General features: G+C 45.0%; 2 protein-coding genes across 3 annotated transcripts in view; one reads left to right on the forward strand and one right to left on the reverse strand.

The window, feature by feature from the left end:
• Nucleotides 1-13,885, reverse strand: part of megf11 (multiple EGF-like-domains 11) — a 67,870-nt gene extending 53,985 nt beyond the window's left edge. For both annotated transcript variants that reach the window (XM_030366733.1, XM_030366732.1), the window contains exons 1-3: nucleotides 13,674-13,885; nucleotides 1,955-2,106; nucleotides 493-619 (exon numbers count right to left, since the gene is read on the reverse strand). In XM_030366733.1, the coding sequence (XP_030222593.1) occupies nucleotides 493-611 (119 nt within the window). In that variant the 5' untranslated portion in view covers nucleotides 612-619; nucleotides 1,955-2,106; nucleotides 13,674-13,885. The remainder of the gene's footprint in view (nucleotides 1-492; nucleotides 620-1,954; nucleotides 2,107-13,673) is intronic.
• A 1,263-nt stretch (nucleotides 13,886-15,148) lies between these two features.
• Nucleotides 15,149-23,136, forward strand: map2k1 (mitogen-activated protein kinase kinase 1). Its single transcript, XM_030366787.1, has 11 exons — nucleotides 15,149-15,437; nucleotides 19,630-19,840; nucleotides 20,375-20,521; nucleotides 20,712-20,789; nucleotides 20,918-20,969; nucleotides 21,134-21,258; nucleotides 21,769-21,976; nucleotides 22,154-22,218; nucleotides 22,312-22,370; nucleotides 22,582-22,627; nucleotides 22,705-23,136. The coding sequence occupies exons 1-11, from the start codon at nucleotides 15,355-15,357 to the stop codon at nucleotides 22,816-22,818; spliced, it is 1,188 nt and encodes a 395-aa protein (XP_030222647.1). The 5' UTR covers nucleotides 15,149-15,354; the 3' UTR covers nucleotides 22,819-23,136.
• Nucleotide 23,137: the final 1 nt, after the last annotated feature.

Genomic DNA, 23,137 nt, shown 5'->3' on the forward strand with positions numbered 1-23,137 from the left:
AGAGGTAGCTAGAGCAAGTAGAGAACAACAAAGTATATAGTATCTAAATATTCCACATCCCGGCCATGAGAGGAGCTGCCAGGGCCCGGCAGAAAGGCGATTCAGACACATTTGTTTAACTGCTTTCCAGGCCAGCTACGGGTCCTATAAGCAATCCTGCCCCAGTCGGGTCAACCCCCTGATCATACATCTTCTCAGCCCCCTCCCCTCTGCTCTGTGGGGACAGCACTTATTACTGCTTATTTCTCACAAGTGACATTAGCCAGCACAACCCGTAATTATTCAGGCTACAGGACTGCTGTGATTGATTAGGCCGGGGCCGACACTGATCAATCGCCCTGCGTATATCATCTTAGGCAGCGTCTCCGCCCCCCCCCCCCCATATTGTCTCACAGCATTTGTCGGATGGGTCCCCAACTTTGGTTTTGCTTCGTTATTTCCTGCCGGCTGTAAAACGTATCTCTGTCTCTGGCGTCAGCGCCACCGGCTCACCTCTCCCAGTGGCTGCACACGTTGGGGTCGTCAGGGTTTAGGCTCCATCCTCTGGTGCTGAACCCCAGGACCAGCATCACCACCAGGGGCCAGGCCGCCGGAGGGGCCAGCAGGGCCATGACCTGCCCTGAGGAGGGCAAGAGGAGGGGGTGAGACCGGGCGCCGGGGCGACGTCTGCCCCACCGATCAGTCCCACAGACCCCCGGCTGGACGGGCACGGCGATGCCCTGGTGGGGGGATGGATGGATGGGGACCAGCGGTGCTGGTTTAAGCCTCACGTGGAGGTACGGAGATAGCCTGCCCCCCTGTGACTCAGGCTCATTTGTTCCTATCAAAAGGATACTTTATGGGATGAGTAGAGGCCGGGGAGCGTTGCTGACGTAATGAACGCTTCTGACAGAGATGGATGTACACCATTCCCCTCCCAGTAATGTCTGGACACGCACCACCTCTGTAATACCTCCCGATGTCAGCCCAGGTCGGGGTTTACCAGAACTACCAGCAGAACACATTAGTCATCTTCCAAGAGAGAACGATGGAAAGAGAGAGGGGGGGGGGGGGGGGTCCATGTGTGTTTATGCTAGAAATATGAGTTTCACGTGTGCTTTTTACCACAGGGTGTGTGTTCAATATTTCTGAGTGACCGTATCCAATAACATAGACATTCACCTGTAACAGCTCTTTCACATCTCAAAGACAATCAATCAGTTCGTCACTTTCCCTAAGCAGCACATCATCTGGACAGGCAGAGGTTGAATCCATGTTCATTTGTTGTACCATGGCAATTAATCAAAGTACAGCTGAACACACACACATCCACACTCTCTCTCACAGACACACTCACACACACACACACACACACACACACACACTCACACACACACACACACACACACACACACACACACACACACACACACACACACACACACACACACACACACACACACACACACACACACAAACACACACACACACACACACACACACACACACACACACTCCTTCTCTCTTTCACACACACACACACACACACACACACACACACACACACACACACACACACACACACACACACACACACACACACACACACACACACACACACAGAGGCAATTCTTTTCCATTCCATGGGAAACCACATTTGATGGACTACTGCCTCCATGGCTCCTGTAAGCCCTTTCCCCTAAGTCATTTCAATTACCTTTTTTGGTTTATAACATGTTATTAATCATTGTAGGGCATTTCAAGTGTCACACGTGCTCCGGGGCGTGGCCACAATGTAAAGCAATGGCAGAAGCTGGGAAAGTCGCTATTGTGTACTTCATAAGTGGTGCTGTTAAGTGGATAATTTCATAAAGGGAATGCATTGCACGGCATTGTGGCCGCAGTGAGCTCCATGCCCTCGCAGAGAGAGCCGCTGACAGATGTAATGGCCATAAGCACACGGTCTGAAGCTCACCTAATCCCAGGCCTGTAGTTCCTCTGGGTATGTTTTCTTCTTCTTCTCTTTCTTTTGGCTGCGGCGGGGGTTCTGTAGTCAGGTGACAGGAGTGCAGCTGTGCTCCCGCACACAGAAGCACTCTCGCCGAGAGGTGATGATGGGCTGGAGATCTGTGCGAGAGAAGAAAAATAATGAGCTTATGATGACACACAGAAGACGCACACTCGCTTGCTGGCTCGCCCGCCCCTCTCTCGCTCTCTCCGACTCTCTCTCTCTCCGTCTCTCTCTCTCTCTTGCTATCTCTCACTCTCTTTCTCAAACACACATACACAAACACACATGCTTCTACTCATACATTTCTAATGGGATCAAGAATCTGAACAGGGTTACAGTTCATCAAAGCTCCTCTCAAAAGGCCAAACATAGTCGTGCAGTCTGCCAGCCTCTGCATCCAACCACACTGCGCTTCCCTTTCATTCCGCGTCGCTGTCGCTGCACCCCCGCGGTGCGGCCCACACGACACCCCCCATCCCCACACAGGTGAATAAAAAGCCTGCATTAAATGAAGAGGCGCAGGAACAATGGAGCCCAGGCTGACACGCAGCCCGGGGAGAGTGGCTTGACAACAGCGGGGCGCGGTAAGGTCATCTGTCCTTATTAACAAAACCCCGGACAAAAGAGACAACACTTCTTGACGCGGGGCTGATGCAGATGGAGGAGGGACCGAGTTGCTTTCCATCCAATCTCGAGCGCTGTGAATAATCCCACGTGAAGGTCAGGGGGCCGGCCGGGATACTCTTTGGACCCTCGACGAGGCAATATGTTTTCTATTAAAACGTAGACATGAGCAAAGAGGGAGCGAAAAAGGCACGGCTGCTATCTACCTGAATAAATAAATAATGAATGGTATTTTCCTTCAGATGTAAAACTGTTGCTTGGGTTCAGCTGGGTGAAGGAGGGTCAGGTCAGGGGACATGGGGCATTGTCTTGAGTCGGTCACAGAGCATCCATTCAGACAGACACAATGTACACAGACAGAGTGCCATGGTTATTTACTGTGTTTCAGACTGTGTTTAGCAAACGTATTTCTATTACATTTACTACTATATTTATTATTTAGATAATAAGCGATTGTTATTTTTCCATTTTGAACAATCTCTACACTTAGCGGAATGGAATATATTGGAAAACAAACATCCAAGGGACATTATCAACGAGCGCCAACGAATATGTCTCTGGACCCAATTAGATCGACCTACAATTAATCAGAGCAAGAAAACGTGTGACGTAGAGGGAATAAATCCTTTTGGAAGTACAGCAAATGCATCTTTCTTATCAACAAAACCTCGGAATCCAGTTGTTTTTTCTTCTTTCAGCGATAACCTACCTTCCAGTTTGTTTAATACAGTTGTGATAGCGTATTCAACAGGCATCAGCGAAGGCATCTTCGTTTACTAAAATGCCTCACCGTGCCCCATCGTGTCCGGTCATCGTACCAAACCAACCCCATATTAGATAAGTGCTTGTGATTGGTCCGAGCCGGGCCAGGTTGGCTGGAAGTCTCTCTGAATGGGAAGGGTGCCAAACCAGGTGCCAAAGCAAATAAAACTGAGCTTGCACATTTGTCTGATTCCCAGGCTATTTTCTCTTGTATAATAAGGAAAATAAATGAAAATATTTTTTTTATATTAAGAGCGAGAGACCGACAGACAGTCACACTGACCAAGAGACCGACAGACAGACATACTGACCAAGAGACCGACAGACAGACATACTGACCAGAGACCGACAGACAGACATACTGACCAAGAGACCGACAGACAGACATACTGACCAGAGACCAACAAACAGACCCACTGACCAGGAGACCGACAGACAGACCCACTGACCAGGAGACCGACAGACAGTCACACTGACCAAGGGACCGACAGACAGACCCACTGACCAGAGACCGACAGACAGACAAACTGACCAGAGACCAACAGAAAGACCCACTGACCAGGAGACCGACAGACGGACAGAACTCCCTCACACTGTCGGCCAGGCCGAGCGACCATTTATCAGAGGATCTGATAAACAGACTGATAAACAAAGTCCTTGTAAACAGGGGAGCAACATGATGCAAATCAATCAGCTCGATAAAGCTTCTAACTTAAAGGTGTCCCACGAGGCTCCCAGCCGTGTCTTCTTAAAGCCTCGCCTGAAACGGCTTGTTCTGTTCACTTCAAACGTCCGTACGTGACTCGACACTCGAAAACCCCCTAACCCTCCCGTTTAGCGCCTTCCAAGAGCCTGCCACTCTCACGGCCTCAGTGCAACGTCACATAAAAACTCCACAGACCCCACACTAGCAGAAATGACACCCCCTCCTCGGCTGTCACTGCAGACGATTTACAAAATGCAGACGCTCACGCGAGCCGAACAGAGATCTGAGCGGGGGCACACCTCTTCCACCAGGAGGCGCCGGAGACATCTGCATGACGAAGGCCACGGCGCGGTGGCAGCGTGTGACTTATTAAAGCGCCATGCAATCACCAGGCCGGTCCCGCGGGTCCAGAGCATCTGCAGCGCTCCATGGATGACGCTCAGTGGGGGCGAACGCTTGGCAAAAGTCAGAGGCTGGTTCCGCTTCGACGTGTCCCCCTGTCCCCTCCCGCCCGCGCCCTGGCTGCGCGTGTCACAACAATCTGCGTGTCCTCTGGCCTGTGTTGGTCTGAATCTACATAACGGGAACTGGCGGAGGGAGAACCCGGTGTGCAATGGCAGCCACGGTTTTGGTACAGGAAAAACAAAGAAGGTGGTTGAGATCTGAGGTGTGCGGAGTGGCTCGTGGCTGCTGCAGGCAGTTCCTCGTGTGATTATGTTGGCGTGGATTTTGTCGTTTTGAAAGGCGGTGTGAAAGGCTTTGGCGAGCAGCCTATCTGGCTATCATCTGGTGACGGTGTTACCACGGTGCAGGAGACTGACAATGAGATGAGGGCCCACTGTCCATCCCTGTTGGCTCTGGACGGTGGTGGGTCATTAAGATCCAGCATTCATTAGAGGGACAATGGCGTGGCGTATCATCAGAACAGCTCTGACATCGCTTGCTAGAGCCGCTCAGAGCAACGCCTTGATTGCCTGATTCTTAGAGGTTGATGTGTGTACATCAGGCTCTGTGTCCATCCATCTCTAGGGAACCCATTCATAAAGTGATGCACTTATATATGTGGGGATCAATTTAGGTTATGAACAAAATGACATGAAAATAAATTCAGTCGTCATTTAGTGTGTCCACTCAAACGAATTGTTTCTGCAGCATCGCTTCAACATGATAGTGCAGCCAGTATACTCTTTAATTCTTCACACTACAACGACGATGACAGTGACTGTTTTGGAATTGCTAGTTCAAGGCCTTTGGCGGAAAAGGTGACGGCGGGAATTGTGATTTGATTCTTGTGGAATTTCCAATGGAAGTTGGGGGCACCTGTGATATTGTTTTGGGCCATTTAACAGGCTTTAATTCTGGCCACATGGTTTATTCATGCAGCAACCAGTGATATCACGACTCTCATAAATCACGCAGTGCGGCATTCCGGACGTCCACAAGCTCGCTGGGCAAGGCTCACTAATCTCCACGCAATCTTTCATCTGAATAACCTTGCCTTACCACAGGGCAGGGCAGTGCCAGACACACAGCCCTTCGGAGGGATCCCGTGTTTCTGTTTCCAGGCTCTGGGCAATCAAAAATACTTTTTTATTTACCTTTTCTGGCCCGAGAAAAACATCGTCCTGCACAATCGACTGCCAGAGGCTGTCTATTCACATCAACACTGGCCATTTTGAGTGAAGGTGTTATTTTGTTTCATTCAGGGGAAAAGCGAGAAAAAATAACATGAGAAATGCGACCAGATAATATAAACCATCAAATAGAGTAATTTATTAATATATCTTGGCATTTGTGGCACACTGGTTACTCATCCATGTCACAAAGTAAAGTATAAAGTAAAACATGACAGCATGAACATGTGAGTAATTATCAGCCTTGGACTAAGAATCATTTTTCTGGCTTTCCAAATACAACTAATTAGCAGGCAACGCAATTATGTGAATGTCAAATAGCTCTGAATGTCTCACCACAGGCTTCTAATAGCCCACCCCAGGAACCACATTGCTGCTCCTTGTGTTGCCTTCCGCGCTACATCTGTCCTCTCTGCGAGCATCCTGGCCGGCGTGGAACCCCTTCCTGCCTCCCCACTCCATCTCACCGTCCTTCCGCCCTGTACGCAATTAGCCACCCTAGGTCTGATTGCCAGTAACGAGTGCTGGTTGCGAAGTGGCTGGACTAAATGTGCAGCGTTCGTATTAGCCTATTGAACTGTCTCCACCACCCCACTGGGCTCTCTGTGAGCAGAGAGCCAGACGGAGCTGGCCTCTTCTCTCCCTCCCACGTCCAGGTAACGCCTGGAGCACAGCGCACACGTCGGTGCATTAAATGCGGCCGTGGTATTCATGGCTATTTGCCATTTATTTTATAATTAGTGCATATTTCTGCGCCAAAGTCATCAGGTGTTTCATGGAGGGTATAAAAACGATATGGCAGAGGCAGAACGGGAAGAAGGCGGAGGAGCTCAGCGCCAAATGCTGAAAGTGCTGCGCGTCTGCCAGGGTAATTTTACACACCGCTGGCTTCACACCTCAGCCAACGCCCTCCCAACTCTGAACTACGTGTCTCTGCCTTTGTATCTCCATTTATTTTGTGTCAGCCTACCGGAGATGTGAGAAGCCATGCAGTAGGCCTACAGAACGCCGCGCCTAAATGCCACGGGCGACCAAGCGGTGTGTGAAGCAAACAGACGGCCACAGAGAAGAGCAGGCCGAGTGGTGCTGCGTTCAAAGCCATAGCATTCTGGACGGGCTAAACTTGTCCACCGCCGATGAGTGGCAAGCGATGGGAAGCACTGAGGTGTTGAGCTGCACCGAGGATCCATACTTTTCCTCTGCTGAATAGCGGTTGAGATGGTGTGCTGGAGTAGTCACCGAGGTCAAGCCATGATTTGAAACATCATAAATGTTCCTTTAGGTTCTGTCATAACACTTTTAGCACACGGCGGAGACGAAGTCGCTGATAGTTTAATTAAGCGTACTTTTCCTGGAGAAAAGGGCCAATTATTACTGTAGAGCTGCCCTCATATTCTACCAAACGACTTCAGTTGCTCTGGTGAACGTTGCATTAGCGCGGTAATATTGACCTTTTGGTCTCTCGTCTATAATTCATATTCGTCTAGGTCTTCTAGACGTTTCTTTTATATTCCATATTCAGCCTAGCTGGCAATGAACCAGCTAAATGTGGTTGAATGAGTGACCCATCGACCCTTTTCTAAAATATTGAAACACTGTTTGACCCCATGGCCTGTTGAAGGCCATGTGGTCCAGTGGACGGCTTGGGCACCATCCCGCAGTATGATCGTATTAATCAGGAGAGTAGTGTAGTGTGGTGGCAGCGCCGTCCCCCTCACATCCCTCACGTATGTGACATGTGTCTTAATTCACATTCAGTCACTTTAGATAACATGTCTGATTCTAAATGACTAAATAGCACAATTAACTAAAGACAGCTACTGAACAGAGGCTAACCCATTAACAGGTTATGCCTGACAAAAAGAAACAACACAGTAAAGAATGACTATAGGCATCAACGTTACGTTATTCACCAAACCGCCTCGAACAACAATGTTCAGCCTAATTCATGCCATGCAAAGCTAATTTAACGAATGTAATGTATAATATCTAAAACACACAATACATAACTAACTGATAGACCATCAAATGTGCACACAGAGCCAGACAATTAATCCTGATGGCAACCCTGCATCACAGACTAATGAAGACGTTTGAGCCGTGTACACTCTGACCCCTCCTCCTACTCTACTTGAGATTAATGATCCGCGTTCCACAGGAAAGTCTCTGATCATCAGGCTCAGGCACTCGACATGCAACAACAACAACACAAATAAAAACACAAAAGAGCTTTTGATCAGAGTCCGTCCTTCTTTCAAGCAGTAATTATTCAACCTAACCCTGAACACAATAGGAGCGCTTCTACCGGTCGGTCATGGCTCTCCTGGGGACAGAGGTAACAAGAGCTCAGAGCCTCATTCATGTTGCTTAGTTTGTGTTTTCATGGCCGTTTGCTCAGCCACAGAGCTAGGCAATGAATAAGCTGCGTATGGGGATTAGTGGGTCTACCTGGAGAATGTTCACGAGACCTCTTCCACAGCAGATCAGCACCAACACAGTCCTGAGCAACGATTGGCTGATTTTACATTAGAATCACTTATCCCATTCATAATCATTGCTACCGATGCCCCATTCAACACATGGGGTCATTTGTATGTGAGTGTGTGAGTATGTCCCAGAAAATAAACATTTTGTCCAAAACATTACAGGCCTACTTAGTCGTTAGCATTCAGGCTAACTACTAGGGCTAAGTGCTGTGAGTGTCTCCCTTTGCACTCTATGGCCTCTCTGTTTCAGAAGAGATGTGGACAGAGAAGATAGAGCAGCAGCGCTGGGACCATCAGTAGGCTGGTGTATTATTCATGGGCCATCTATGTTGACGGCTATTTCCCATCTAAATCCCAGATGTGCCTCAATCTGTGCTCCATTCACTGTCCTGACTGCCAGCCAGTGATCACAGGCCGGATGCACAGGTGCTGAATAAGCACGGAGGGGGCTTGACTTTATAGGCCCGGGTTATAGCAAAAGATCCATCATTAGACATTTGAAATACCCCAGGAACTCCCCAAGAGACCCATCCCATGAGACATGACGAAGACACAGGGCTTAGAGGAGAAGGACATGAGTGCACAGGCAGTAATGTGTCAGCACCCATGTTAAACACTGCGGTCAATCAAGCCTGGTGTGTCATCAAAATACACTTGCACACAACCCGACCAAGGAGTACAGTAACAGAGACACAACGATTCATAATGATGCACACAGGCTTTAAGCGTAAATATATGCAAACAGGAACCCCCAGTTGTGTTTGCACAATCAAACACACATACGCATACACACACAGACACACACACCGACACACACACACACACACACACACACACACACACGCACACACGCACACACACACACACACACACACACACACACACACACACACACACACACACACACACACACACACACATATGCAAACAATAATGCACACAGAGGAACAACATACAATTGCACCAGTGCAGATGAGCCAGAGGCAAGGCGTCACTACCTAATGGGAAGTACGCTGCTAATGGGCAGCTGAGCACATTCTTCAATTTTGATCATTAATCTTTCACGTGGGCCACCAAATGTGCCATGTACAACTCGAGTACCTTGCCCCATTTGTCTGAATGATAGTCATCCATCATCAATCATTAAGAAGAACAACGTTTCATCCAAAACAATGGCGATTCACTTTATTAACTGCCATACCCCCGATGATTATGCTGAAACTTACAACTTCAATTTGTTTTATTTTTATATGGGCGTGCGCTGGCCTGAATTGACTGAGTGAAGTAAATTATTTAAGGTTCAAAGTGAAACTGTTCCAGCGAATTTAAATTCACCGGCCCCTACCAAGGTTCACACAAATAATTATGGGATAGGTCTGTCGAATGACTCTGGATGGCATTACTAAATGGGGGCAATTCATCTTTCTCCAAAGGACAAGAAGGTAAGAGTGCAATTACAATTTGAATTCTGCAGATGTATCGGCCGACCAATTTTCTGTGCTCAGTACATCTTCATGCTGTTGAATTTATATTTGATAATAGAGATCTGTATGCTCTCTGCGTACGTCTCCCAGGAAACATCCATACTTCCAAGAAACAGATTACCCGCAAAACAAGACAATTGCAGAATATTTAGGGCTTTCTCTCTGTCGTCCAGATAATGGATGGAAGTTGTTAGTTAAAACTTCCCTCTACTGAATCCATAAAGCAAATGTGTGAATGTGCCAGGGCGCATCCTTGACAGGCAATGTTAGCTTAGCCGTTTATACATAAAGTCTAATAATAATCCAAACAACGCCGTGTCCCATTGACACTTTATCAATGCTAATTTCCTCAAGCCGCATAGAAGGTCCTGACATCTCATCTTGCATCTCATCGCGGACAACACTGTCATGGTTACCCCGTGCGTTGAGAACAGAGAGCCTGGCTGAGGGCTTTATGGTAATAATCTTTCACCAAGAGGAGGAAGAAGAGAAGGAAGGGAAAGGAAGGATGGAAGGGGGAAAAAAGTGGCAGATGTAAGCAGATGCATCAGCAGTATTTGCAAAAAAGCCTCCGATTCCCAGGAGGAGATTGCTTGTCATTAAAACAAACGAGAAAGACCTGATGAGTGCATTAATCAGAGGACAGCCCAGCCATGGCGGTGCATGGCGAGCTACGCTGTGCAGTCTCTCCTCCTCAGGAGAGTCCACAGCCCATCGCCCACCTGCAGAAAGGGGATTAACACCGCTCCACTCTGGAGCTCCTCCATCTGAATTCTGCCTTAGCTCATCACTTCTCCTCCTGGCGAGGAAGACTGTGGCGAGACATCAGGCTTAGGCAATCTATTCCTCTGCAGTGGTGCTGGCTGACCGGCACCAGTGCTGTGCATTGTCAAATTATCAATTAAATGCACAGTGTGTAATAAGATGCAGGCATGGTTCAGACCTTTGGGACAGCTGCATTGATATTAGATTTAAATTGCAGATTTCTTGCTGATTTTTTTATTTTTGGTCGTGTTCTGCAGCCTTTAAATGTCATTGTTGGCTACTTGTTAGATATACTTTTGGGATGACCTTGACCTTCTCTGACCAAAAATAAAATGATATACATATTATCTCTGTAAAACCCCTTGAGTAAGAGGTTTGTGTTATTGTAATGTTTTAGCATAAAGTATAAGAAACATCTTAAGATTTTGTTCTGTAATGAAATGTAAATAAAACTTGAACAAAGCTTGTCATAGTAGAGAAATGAAATGGTTCATAGTCTGGCATGACGTTTTTCGTTAACTTTGTTAGTGCAGTAGCAATGCCTCCAGGGTACGTGGTCAATGCTCAATGCACTTTTGCTGAAATAATAACATCTATCAGTCAGCTGCAAGCAAAAGCATATTCATTTGCTGAATAAAGGTCATCAAAGCCATTATTTCCAAGGGTGCTAAAGCAGAAACTTTATTTTCTGAAAAGTTTTGGTATGGAAGATAAAATACATTTAACTTTTAAAAAACATTTGATGCAATGTATTGAATATTAAAACACCATAATTGTGGGCTGCATTGCTGCAAAGACATTGATAGGCTTTTCCAATCCAATGTTTATAATTGGCACAACTTTTGCCCATGATTTCAATATTATGACTATAATCTATAATTAACGTAAGCATTAATTTATTTTTATTGTTGTCATATTTGGTAGAAAATGCTGCCCGATGTTAATATAAAAAGGATTTGAAAGCCTATAATTGTCTAGCATATTTCATGGTGTTTATATCTAAATGAAAATGTGTTTTCTAACAATATTCCTATCTATTTGTTGCATATTAATGGCAAGTCTATGAACATAAACGCAATTACATGAAAGAAAATCAAAAGTCGAAAGCAGAATTCATATCATGGAAGGCAATTACTCCTGTTTTGTGTTTACCAAAACTACAAGTCCTCAGAAATTGAAACTAATGTCAGTTTTCCACAGGGCCACTTCTTCATTATCGGCACTAATTAAACATATTGACTGAGACCAACACCCGCAGTTGGAGGCGTAAGAGTGCTCAAGACCAGAAAGTGTATATATCACCTAACACCAGCAAACAGACAAAACACTTCTGGTACACCCTTGAGAAATAACTTCAAAACATTTATTATCCGAGACAATTCAAAACGGTAGATGTAGAGGCTGTGAGGTGATTGTGTCAGAGTTGCCGTGAAGGTAATGCTGCCACTGTTGTACCGCCCAGGGAACATGTACACACAGCTGGCTCTGCTGTAAAGACTGAGCCTGCTCAAGCCGGCTTTAGTAGCTACATAACATCAGAGTCAGCCAAAAAAACCAAACATGTTGGGGGAAACTTCAAATGGATAAAGTAGAAAGACTACCTTGTTGTTCAGTCGAGACATTTCACAATGCAAATACCATCATAACCACTTCATGACAACGTTTGTCGGCCTCAGTCCTATGGAACAACAACATGTACAACATTATACCTTTGGTATACTGACATGTTTGTCAACGAAATCCAGAACAAAGCAACATAGTTGCACATAGCTGAGTGGATAGAAAAATATTTTTTAGAAGGAAGTTGGTGACAGTGGGCCTTTACCGGTAGGCTGTGTTGGTAAGATTGAGAAAGGTGTAAATCTGTAAATCTATAGTCTATGTTATAGCCTAATTCAAATTTTCTAAATGTAGAAAATATTAATATGTTGTAGTGTAAACTGCAAACACCATGGTTAATGGATTATCAATACACATTTTAAAAAGATAAAGTACATCATAATATAGATGCACAAAAATGTTATGTCTATTAAGTAAGGAATCCAGATCTTAGTGGGACCAGGCCTACAATATTCACTTTATTAATAAACTAAATGAAACAGCAAAGAGTTTCATTATACTAAGAGGTTTGCCTTCGGGTCAGCATTACTTTAGTGTGACAAATTGCAGTAATGATAAATTACTTCATAAAAAATCCCTCTTATGTGAGACGCCCATGTAATGTTCTCCCCAAAACGACCCAGTAGCTTTGAGGATCCCACGATCCGCCTTTGTGTGAGGATGAGGGGTAAGGGCCAATATGAACAGTGATTGGGGCTAAAATGTTGATGAATAAACCTAAACACAGTATTCTGAAAATGATGTCCTTTTTTTCCCACGTGAGTCGAGGTTTGTCTGTCCATAGTCAATTTCAGATATACAGAGATCATGTCAAAACCCGGCACTCTATTGTCACCTAGTGGTCTGGAAATAACATAGCAAATTGCATGTTATCTGCATCCTCAATTTAATCTTTAGATGTCGACAACCGTCTCCAACAGTGACTTTGAATTCCTCTGTTTGCGCACAAGACCCCCAATGTCCCAATCACTGGATCAATAGTATTGCGCATTGATAACACGCACAACTTCACGTCAACGAAGGATGCAATGGCCAACACTGATGTTAGAATTGTTAGATAAATTGTGTCACTAACTTCCACAAAAATAATAGAATATAACATAACAGTAGCCTGCACATTAAAGGGGTCTCTGCAGACAAACTAGCGTCCTAATTAAGAAGCTCCCCACCGTCTCATGACATTATTCGCCCAATCCTTCTAGCGTGAGCACCAAGCTGTGTATTACTGCGTAAAGAAAACACCGAACAATGTTAGACGTAAACATTGCTGGACTATATATTTGTAAAATGCGCATTTCTTGCTTTGGCAGAGCAGTTTAACAGATCAGCTTGAATACAGACGTCAATTTCTCAATTAATCAGAAAGAACACTTTTTTAAATCGGCTATTAAAGAGCCATGCATTACCGACCATTTCTACTGGGACCCATGCCACGGATCTTACTGGGGTCCAGTGGAACGGGAAAATGAAACGCACATCGATGATTCGACGAAGCACATCCTTAGGAGCTTTTTAACCGAGTGGGGACCAAAGAGCAACATCACCAGCATAACAAAGCTCAACATTGTTTAGTTTGATTTTGTTTCGTAAATGTCAACTCACCTTTTGGAGACTTTATATAAATAGCAAGTTTAAAAAATATATATCGCGTGGTTTTTAAAAAGCCTCGGTAGTGGAGTCAATTATGATTAGGCTACAACCAATCTTTTTAAAAATTGACCTGAAATAAGCAATAGAAAGGTGAAAAAGAGTTCCGGAACGCACCGGCTGTTTCCCTGCTGCCTTCTCCCTGCCGTCTGCCTCACGCTGGACGGAACGCGGCCCACTTTAAACTCCTGTGACGTCACGGACGGTGCTGATGTTGTGCGCCAGCAACCCTTTTACTGTTGCAAAGATCAGACAGACCCTTTTACTGTTGCAAAGGACAGACAGACAGACAGACAGACAGACAGACAGACAGACGCACACACACACACACACACACACACACACACACACACACACACACACACACACACACACACACACACACACACACACACACACACACACACACACACACACACACACACACACACACACACACACACACACACACACACACACGATCATGCTTTTAACCCACCCATGAACTTTAAACTCGACGTATTAGAATGTAACTGAATAAATTGAAAGAGCATTATAGGCTATTCCTGTAACCCTCTATATAACCTATATTAACTAGTATAGGGAGATAATTATGTTAATTGCTATAACAGAATAATTTGTATAAATACAGTGTATGGATTAATTTCTGCAAAAATGAATTTTACAGTTACAACTTTTCCAGTCAGTCAGAACTTCTAAAGTAGGCCAGTTTGACCTGTAGACCTCATCTCCCGGGAAGATTTGTAAAACTCAAACGATGAAGGTAACCTAAACTAGAAATATAGGCTACTGGGCTATTAAAATTGTATTGCAATAGCTACTGTGATTTCTCAAGTGACAGTATGAGCCAAGCTTGAATCAGTACATGTAATCCCTCCATGATGAAATTATTTTTTTTTTATTTTAAGATACTTGTTAAATAAATAGTGGGTCCCTCGGTTCATAGATTAAATGTTCATTGCTTCCAGATGTGATGTTTCCGAATTAATTGTACATTTTAAAATAATGAGCAGGATATGAAAATGCGTTTGTTTATTTAATGTACAAGGCCTATTTTAAAAGACAAGGATGCTTACATAAATTGTATGATTCTATCGCACACTGAAACAGAAGAACTTACTGCATCTTGTCGGTGAGAATCAATTAATTATTCTACGTGGTCCCACTGGCAATGCAGCGCACAATCTCACCCTGCAGTGCAAGGGACCACAAACAGTATTTGGGTGACATGAGGAGTCGAACTGACAACCTGGGTTCTGGAGGAGCTTGCACTAACGCACGAGCTACAACCTCCGTAACAAAAAATTGTGTGGTTTTCTTACATGTTCGTGGATTGGTGGTGATACCTCCAGTCACCAGTAGGGGTCGCGCTTTGCCAGGCATAAGCCATGCTGTCCGGAAGATGAAGGTAAATATTTGGGTGACGTACAACGCAGAAAATCGTTCGCATCCTCCCATCATGTAGGCAGTCAGAAATACCTGTGAGATTATGCTTACACATGACACCATTTCAATACTATCTCATCCATTTCTAGTTATCTAGCCTTTTCTGTTTGATATCATCCCTATTTGACACCGACCTATAACGCGATAGCTCACGCCTGTGAATCTATTCCTTAGTCTATTTGTCTTCGAGATGCAAAAAAGAAGGAAGCCTGAGCCTATCCAACTTAACCCGATTCCTGATGGGAAGACCATTAACGGCATCGGAGCTTCAGAGTGAGTGGAATTATTATATCTAGACCAACTCTTAATCATTACATATTATTTAATGTACCTTCTCCTTGCCCGTCTGTCACACAGTGTACGCTTTTGAATGTGTACGCCGTGGCTCCAGACCGCAAAATGTGAACAAGGATAACTTTATCATCGTTTTAAAACAAGGAAATGAGCCTGCTGCGTAAATAAAGTAGCCTCCAATAGAAACAACGGGCGAGGTCAATGGCTCAATTGCTGCTGCAGAGGTCTGAATGTACAAAAACAGATAGCATCAGGTCGTCAGCATCATTTGCATTGCAACAAATGTGTCATCTTAAAGCTCCATGTTCTGACTGTACTGTAGCCTACAAGAAAGCCACTCACCATTCTATTCGTTTGCAAAAAGCCTTGTGTGGAAATTATGAATTCAATTTGATTATTAGGCATTTTTTGCAATACTTTAACACTCCTAGACTAAAAATGGGTTAGGCCTACTGCAATGCAATTTATACATGTATAACTTTCACAGTTCTATCACCTATGTTTATTGTATTGGACATTCCTCGAATACTCTGGATTGGTAGCACTCAATAGTATACATGTGTTACAGTGCACTGGGCCCTGATTCTAACGACTTCACGCAGTACTTAGCTGTGCCTAATGTAAGTTAGAGAGGAGGTGGCATTCCTAATGTGTTGCTAAGCAAGGCTGCGGCAGACCAAGCAGAGGCTTGTCAGCTCGAGGAACACAGAAGATTATTCAGGGCTGTGGGAGTCTGTCTCGTGGAGAGCGCTTTTCAGAAAACCCTTCCTGTTATAATTGTACCATTATTTTACCAGCTCTCATTGAGATGATCTGTTGTAAAAGAGAAACCGGGCCAAGACAGCAGCACAATACACACAACACAACACAAATAACATACAGTTAACAACATAAAACACCTATAAGCACATACTTTATCTAACTCAGTGATGCAAAGTTTCTTGTACTGGACCGTACTTTGCATTTTCCTTGCCTTGTTTTATATTCGAGAACATACCTTTTTTATATTGACGTTTTAGAATAAAGGCTGTGATCGATAGTATAGTATTTTTGCACAAAGGCCAATCACAGTCAATTCTCCATTGTTGCATTAGTGCTCTTTGACCAAGGTTACCTCATTTACCTATTAGGGATCTAATTTGTTTTGACATCCACATTCCACCCATGTCTGCCTCACCCTGTCTTCTGCGGCCGACCGTTATTGTTCTTAACTAAACCATGACTGTTGGAAAATCTTCCACCTGAGGAATGACAGCTGGACGAAATGATGAAGGAATAAATGTCCATCACTGCTTCGACACCACAGCAGTCAGTGTTATTAATTAACTGTTATCTAGGGTGGGAGGAAATCTGTGATTTCTGTGGCTCAGACCAGGAAAGTTATGGGATTGCTGAGATATCTCTGATCAGGAGCTGTAAAACTGTGTTTAAAGCCCAGATGGAGTGGGGGGGGGGGGGTGAATCACTTAAGGACACTTAAGGACCGAGCCGTCCTCTTATACTTGGCAGCGATACAGAGGGAGGTGTGTGCTGTGTGTGGGCTCTGCTTTGTATCGGCCTCCATCACACTGGGTGGAGCGTTTACTACAGTTCGCTCCTCACCACCACTAGCCCGAGTCCACAAACACCCACGCACACACGCCTCCTCCATACACACTCACTCACACTACTCATCCCCCATCCCCCCTGTCAGACTCTGCAGGCCGTATCCATGGTGATGCCGGTCCGCTTTCAGGCATGAAGGCCCTTAACCCTGTGAGCGCGGCGGTGTGTGGGGGAGCCAGGGACAGACCCACAGCGCCCTCGGCCCGTTGCGTCGTGATCGAGTGCAGAACTACTAATAATCGCATGATAAGCAGCACTTGATTTGATTGAGCCTCTGGTTAGCAGTATGCCGATGAAGACATTTGTATTCATTCCAAAGGAAAGGGACGTCTTTCAGTCACAAAAGGCGAGACAAAATACAAGCTAAATGCAGGGGATAAGCCTGTTTACATAATAGTAATCTGAAAATGCTATTCTCAACAATATGAGAAGATCCAAATAATTTAACAACGTACAAAGAGGACTAAATCGTAAATACATAGATGAAGTTTGACTACGGAAAGCCATATTCTCCTTCCCTTTGTAGGTAGTAGGTGTAAGTGCTTGGGGAAGTGGATGCAGTATTCACAAAAGAAAATGTATTCTCCTACCCTGTGTCCAACAGTATTGGCCTTCTCACAGAGGTGTAACTAGTAAAGAGCTCATTCAGTTAATAAAGGGTCTGTAGGCGCCAGTGGACATTCTGTCAGGAATCACTCACTCATAGATTTAACGATTTATTGCATGCAAGGATAATAAAATGTAGTTTTGCGTTATGGTTTCACTATTTTCTGGTGCTCCCCCTTGGGGTATTCAGATATCTCAAACCGTTGTGTGTTACTACATGCAATATCGAGCAGAACCAATTCAGCAAAGCACACCTTGCAGAGTGTGCTCGATTGGACTCTGTTAGCCGTCTGATGATAGGGGGCGCATGACTGGAGGGTCCCCCTAGAGCAGGGGTCACCAACCTTTTTGAACCTGAGAGCTACTTCATGGGTACTGAGTCATACGGAGGGCACCAAGTTTGATACACTCTTCTGAAATAACAAATTTGCTCGGTTTGCCTTTAGTTATATATTATTAATATTGATTAATGATACTCATCTATGTGAAGAAACTGAGCATGTTAATGATTTCTCACAATAATTATCAGCAATGACTTAAAAAAGGTGGGAAAGAGTTGTTCCAGAATGAGTTGTGCTATGTTTAGAACAGGCCTGCGGGCGCCTCATGTGGTCCTTGCGGGCGCCCTGGTGCCCGCAGGCACCGTGTTGGTGACCCCTGCTCTAGAGCTACCAATGCCCATTCATGAGTTACACCTGTGTTCACCACTACTAGTAAATCACCGTGATAAAGGCCCATAGGGCTTGTAAGTCGTGATTCAGATCGCAATCCCTCGCTCCATTTCGGAAGTATAGAAGCATAGGAATGTTAATGGTAGTAATGGTGTTTTTGTCCTTGTTTAGTAATTAATCGTGAATTTATAAGTCAGCATTGGGTGACGTGTTGTGTTTGAAACTGCCAGTGTTTCTCATGCAGGACGACCAGGGGCGATTCTAGGTAGTGTGAGGGCCCTAGGCAGAGGTGTTGACGGGGGGGGGGGCAGAGGTGTTGGCTCTAGGGGGCCCCCCCCGTGGCCCGGGGCCCCCAAACAATTGCGGGGCCCCAGGCAGTTGCCTGGTATGCCTAATGGGATGCGGCGCCTCTGAGGACGACGTTGGCCTAAGATACAGTATATTTACTTTTTTTTTAGGATTGGTTAGCCACCCCAAAATGGTAGTTGAGGAGGATGTTTATAAAGAAGAAGGAAAAATATGATAAATGGGATAGAGAAGCTTTCTGAGGACTTTACTAAACGAAATGGCCTCATGATTGTGTTGACACGAGAGATGGTGAGGGGAGGGCTTTGATCCTCAGAGGGGATACTACTGGCTACACACACACACACACACACACACACACACACACACACACACACACACACACACACACACACACACACACACACACACACACACACACACACACACACACACACACACACACACACACACACACCAATAACTGAACTACCAAAGCCATTATTGTCTGGCTGCCAGCTTAATGGAGTTTTTATGAATATTTGCTGCGTATGGAAGATGAATTAGAAATAATTGCAGCTATCATACGTTATGTTGTGTATTGTGTGCAGTGAATTACTAATCTTAAAATTATAGAGGCAGACTCACTCCAAAAAGAGCTGATTGTAAGCAAGCAGATTTAATCTTCATGTCAAAACATGTATGGCTTGTATCCATCTCTATTTGTGCGTCTCTCTCTCTCTCTCTCTGTCTGTCTGTCTGTCTGTCTGTCTGTCTGTCTGTCTGTCTGTCTGTCTGTCTGTCTGTCTGTCTGTCTGTCTGTCGGTCTGTCGGTCTGTCGGTCTGTCGGTCGGTCTGTCTGTCGGTCTGTCGGTCGGTCTGTCTGTCGGTCTCTCTTTCTCACTCACTCACTCACTCACTCACTCACTCACTCACTCACTCACTCACTCACTCACTCACTCACTCACTCACTCACTCATTCACTCATTCACTCACTCTCCCAGAACCAACTTGGAGTCCCTGCAGAAGAAGTTGGAGGAGCTGGAGTTGGACGAGCAGCAGCGTAAGCGCCTGGAGGCCTTCCTCACGCAGAAGCAGAAGGTGGTGGAGCTGAAGGACGATGACTTCGAGAAGATCTGTGAGCTGGGCGCCGGCAACGGAGGGGTGGTCTTCAAGGTCTCCCACAGGCCCTCCGGACTCATCATGGCTCGCAAGGTGACCATGATCTCGGCAAATCGTTGCTATGGCAACACTGATGCCTTAGTGTAGTCCCTCACTGCTTTTGATTGTCCAAGCGTCAACAATTTGCATATTACACAAGTATTGGTTTTGAAGAGCCTACCGCCAGGCTGGGTAACTGTAATATTCCGCAGTGGGTTTTTCCCTATGAAAACATAGATAGGAATGCAATGGGTCGTATCCCTGTTTATACAAGCAGTACTCACACCGTTTGACTACCTCATTGCGTAAGCTTACATTTCTTTTGGTTGCATACTTGGTTGATGTAAAAATGAGTGGATTGATGAAACTAGAGCGAATTGAGTCGGAAATTCTTAAAGAATTCATTCTTAAAAGAGAACAAAAGAAATGCCGTGTGCAAAAGTATTATGTGAGATACTCGGCTGAATTGGTGGGTAAATTGTTGATTGTTTAAGTGAAAAATAATTGATGCACATCATAGCGTTAACCTAGATGTCATTTGGGAACCATGTGTGTTCCTCATCCTTGCGTGTTCCTCTTTTCGTCCAGCTGATCCACCTCGAGATCAAACCAGCCATCAGGAACCAAATCATCCGGGAACTGCAAGTGCTGCACGAGTGTAACTCCCCCTACATCGTGGGCTTCTACGGGGCCTTCTATAGTGATGGAGAAATTAGTATCTGTATGGAGAATATGGTATGACTCCATAAGAAACCGTTGTTGTTATATGGTTGGCCTCTGCACCTACTCTCTCCCCATATGCGTTTGTGTGAGCGAATGTATTTATTTTGACCACGGTTACATTCAATAGAGAAAGGTAAAACTATTTAAGAAGTGTTTTTAATGTTTTTAATTTACGTTAAATGGATGTTCCTCTGATTGTTAGGATGGAGGCTCACTGGACCAGTCATTGAAGAAAGCGGGCAAAATCCCAGAACAGTTTCTGGGGAAAGTCAGCATTGCTGTGGGTAACCCTCACACCCACCCTAGAACAAACCCAGCACTAGTACTAGTACACCATGATTTATTTTAAGATTAATCATACACTCCCTTTTGCATGTTTTTGCTGATATGTAATATCTATCTTCCAAGGTTATTAAAGGTTTGTCCTATCTGCGAGAGAAACACAAGATTATGCACAGAGGTGAGATAAACCGAGCATAAATGTTTTTCCTGGGTGGTGTAAAGTGTGTTATGTGTTTTAGTGTGAGGAAATGTGCCAACCGACACTCATGCATCCACCAGGGCCCCATTATAGAAGCTTGTTTCCATGGTGAAGACTCACCCCACTTCTTCTTCCTCCTTCAGATGTGAAACCCTCCAACATCCTGGTGAACTCCCGGGGGGAGATCAAGCTGTGTGACTTCGGTGTGAGCGGACAGCTCATCGACTCCATGGCCAACTCGTTCGTGGGCACTCGCTCTTACATGTCGGTGGGTTCACCAATGGCTGTGGCTCGCCCCTGCTGTGTGCGCACGCATGTATTCATCATACGCTGACGGTTATTCCGTAACCACAGCTTGACACCACCTCGACATACAATCATATGATCAACCACTTTCATTACACATTGCAAAACGTTTTGTCCAGTGCCTAAAGTGGGCTTCATGGTGTCCATGAAGTGCCCTGACAGCCCAAGCACGGCCTACCACTTAGGCTTCTTAACCTTGGTTTGGAGGCTGAGCCTAACATATCCAGAGAAGCCTGACACATCAGCAATTGAATCAGGGCTGTGATGACGTCTTTAGTTTTAGTTTTTAGTAGTTCCCACCTTTTTTTAAGTGATTTCATCAGTTTATAAGTTGATGCACCTGATTTGAGTCTCCCTTCCTGCTGCTAACAAATTGAAAGTGTTTTTTGCTGGTTGGTTATGTTAGTAACATCAATGGCAACAAATATCAATTAACTATGTAATGAACTATGAAGTGAACCGTGTGTCCCAGCCGGAGCGCCTTCAGGGCACTCACTACTCTGTCCAGTCGGACATCTGGAGCATGGGGTTGTCCCTGGTGGAGATGGCCATTGGCCGCTTCCCCATCCCACCTCCTGACTCCAGGGAGCTGGAGCAGATCTTTGGCTGTCCAGTGGAGGGTGAAGCCCCATCCGGGGAGTGCTCTGCCAGGCCACGGCCTCCTGGACGCTCAGGGAACTGTGAGTATTAGGGGATAGTGACTAAGCTCACTTGTAAAGAGCTATGTAAGCTTTGGTAATTATTAGACTGACTAAAAGATTTTACTTTTTCATACCAAGCTGTGATATGTAGCGATAACAGCTTTATGATCCCTGTGTATTACGCCATAATATCAAGTGTCTCCTCTTGTTCATAAGCACATGGCCCAGAGAGCAGACCTCCCATGGCTATTTTTGAGCTGCTCGACTACATAGTGAACGAGGTGAGCCGAAGGCCCGTTATTTCATATTAGTTGGAAATAGGATTTTCACTGCTTGTGTTTTCTTGTTCATTGATTGTAACCTCTTGGTCACAGCCTCCACCGAAACTGCCTGGCGTATTCGGCCCTGAATTCAAGGACTTTGTGAATAAATGGTATGCATTGTCGATTTTCTGATTACCCATCAAGTATAAAAGTGTGAATGTTTAAATTGGCTGTGTCGTTGCCCATGTACATATTTGACTGCTCCCTTGCAAATTACTTAGCAATGTAGAGCCCCATTTGCTGGAAAACCTACCACCTAGTGGCCATTGTAACTTACACAATGACCAATTTCTCATTTTGATGCATCGCCTTTCTCTTCAGCCTGATAAAGAATCCAGCAGAACGAGCAGACCTGAAACAATTGATGGCAAGTGCTCTCCATGCATCAATACATTTAGAGAACCCGCCCCTATCGTAACTCATAATGACTTCATATCGTTCCAGGTTCACCCTTTCATCAAGGAGTCTGAAGTAGAGGAGGTGGACTTTGCTGGATGGTTGTGCAACACCATTGGCCTGAATCAGCCTTTGACCCCCACCCACAGTGCAGGGGTGTAACCAGGAAACTTCCCCCTGCACACTACATTTAACCGGAACCACAGCCAAGCCTTCATTCCACACCCCAAAGTACATTTGTATGGGCAACGTTCCAATACGATTTTTTTACAAGCTAAATTAAAAAAAGTGTATATTTGTGGTTTAACATTTAGATGACAAATGAAAATATATTATTTACCAAATCCTTGGATTGCATTCGCAAGCCTGTTAAAAAGCCATTTTTGTGTTCAGTTTTGTTTTTGCTTTGTATGTGCTGTTTGCCTCTACTCATTATTGTGCAAGTGTGCCTAAATCTTGTCATTAAAAACACGAATCAGAG

This window comes from Gadus morhua, chromosome 9, assembly GCF_902167405.1.
Source record: "Gadus morhua chromosome 9, gadMor3.0, whole genome shotgun sequence".
Lineage (NCBI taxonomy): Eukaryota > Metazoa > Chordata > Actinopteri > Gadiformes > Gadidae > Gadus > Gadus morhua.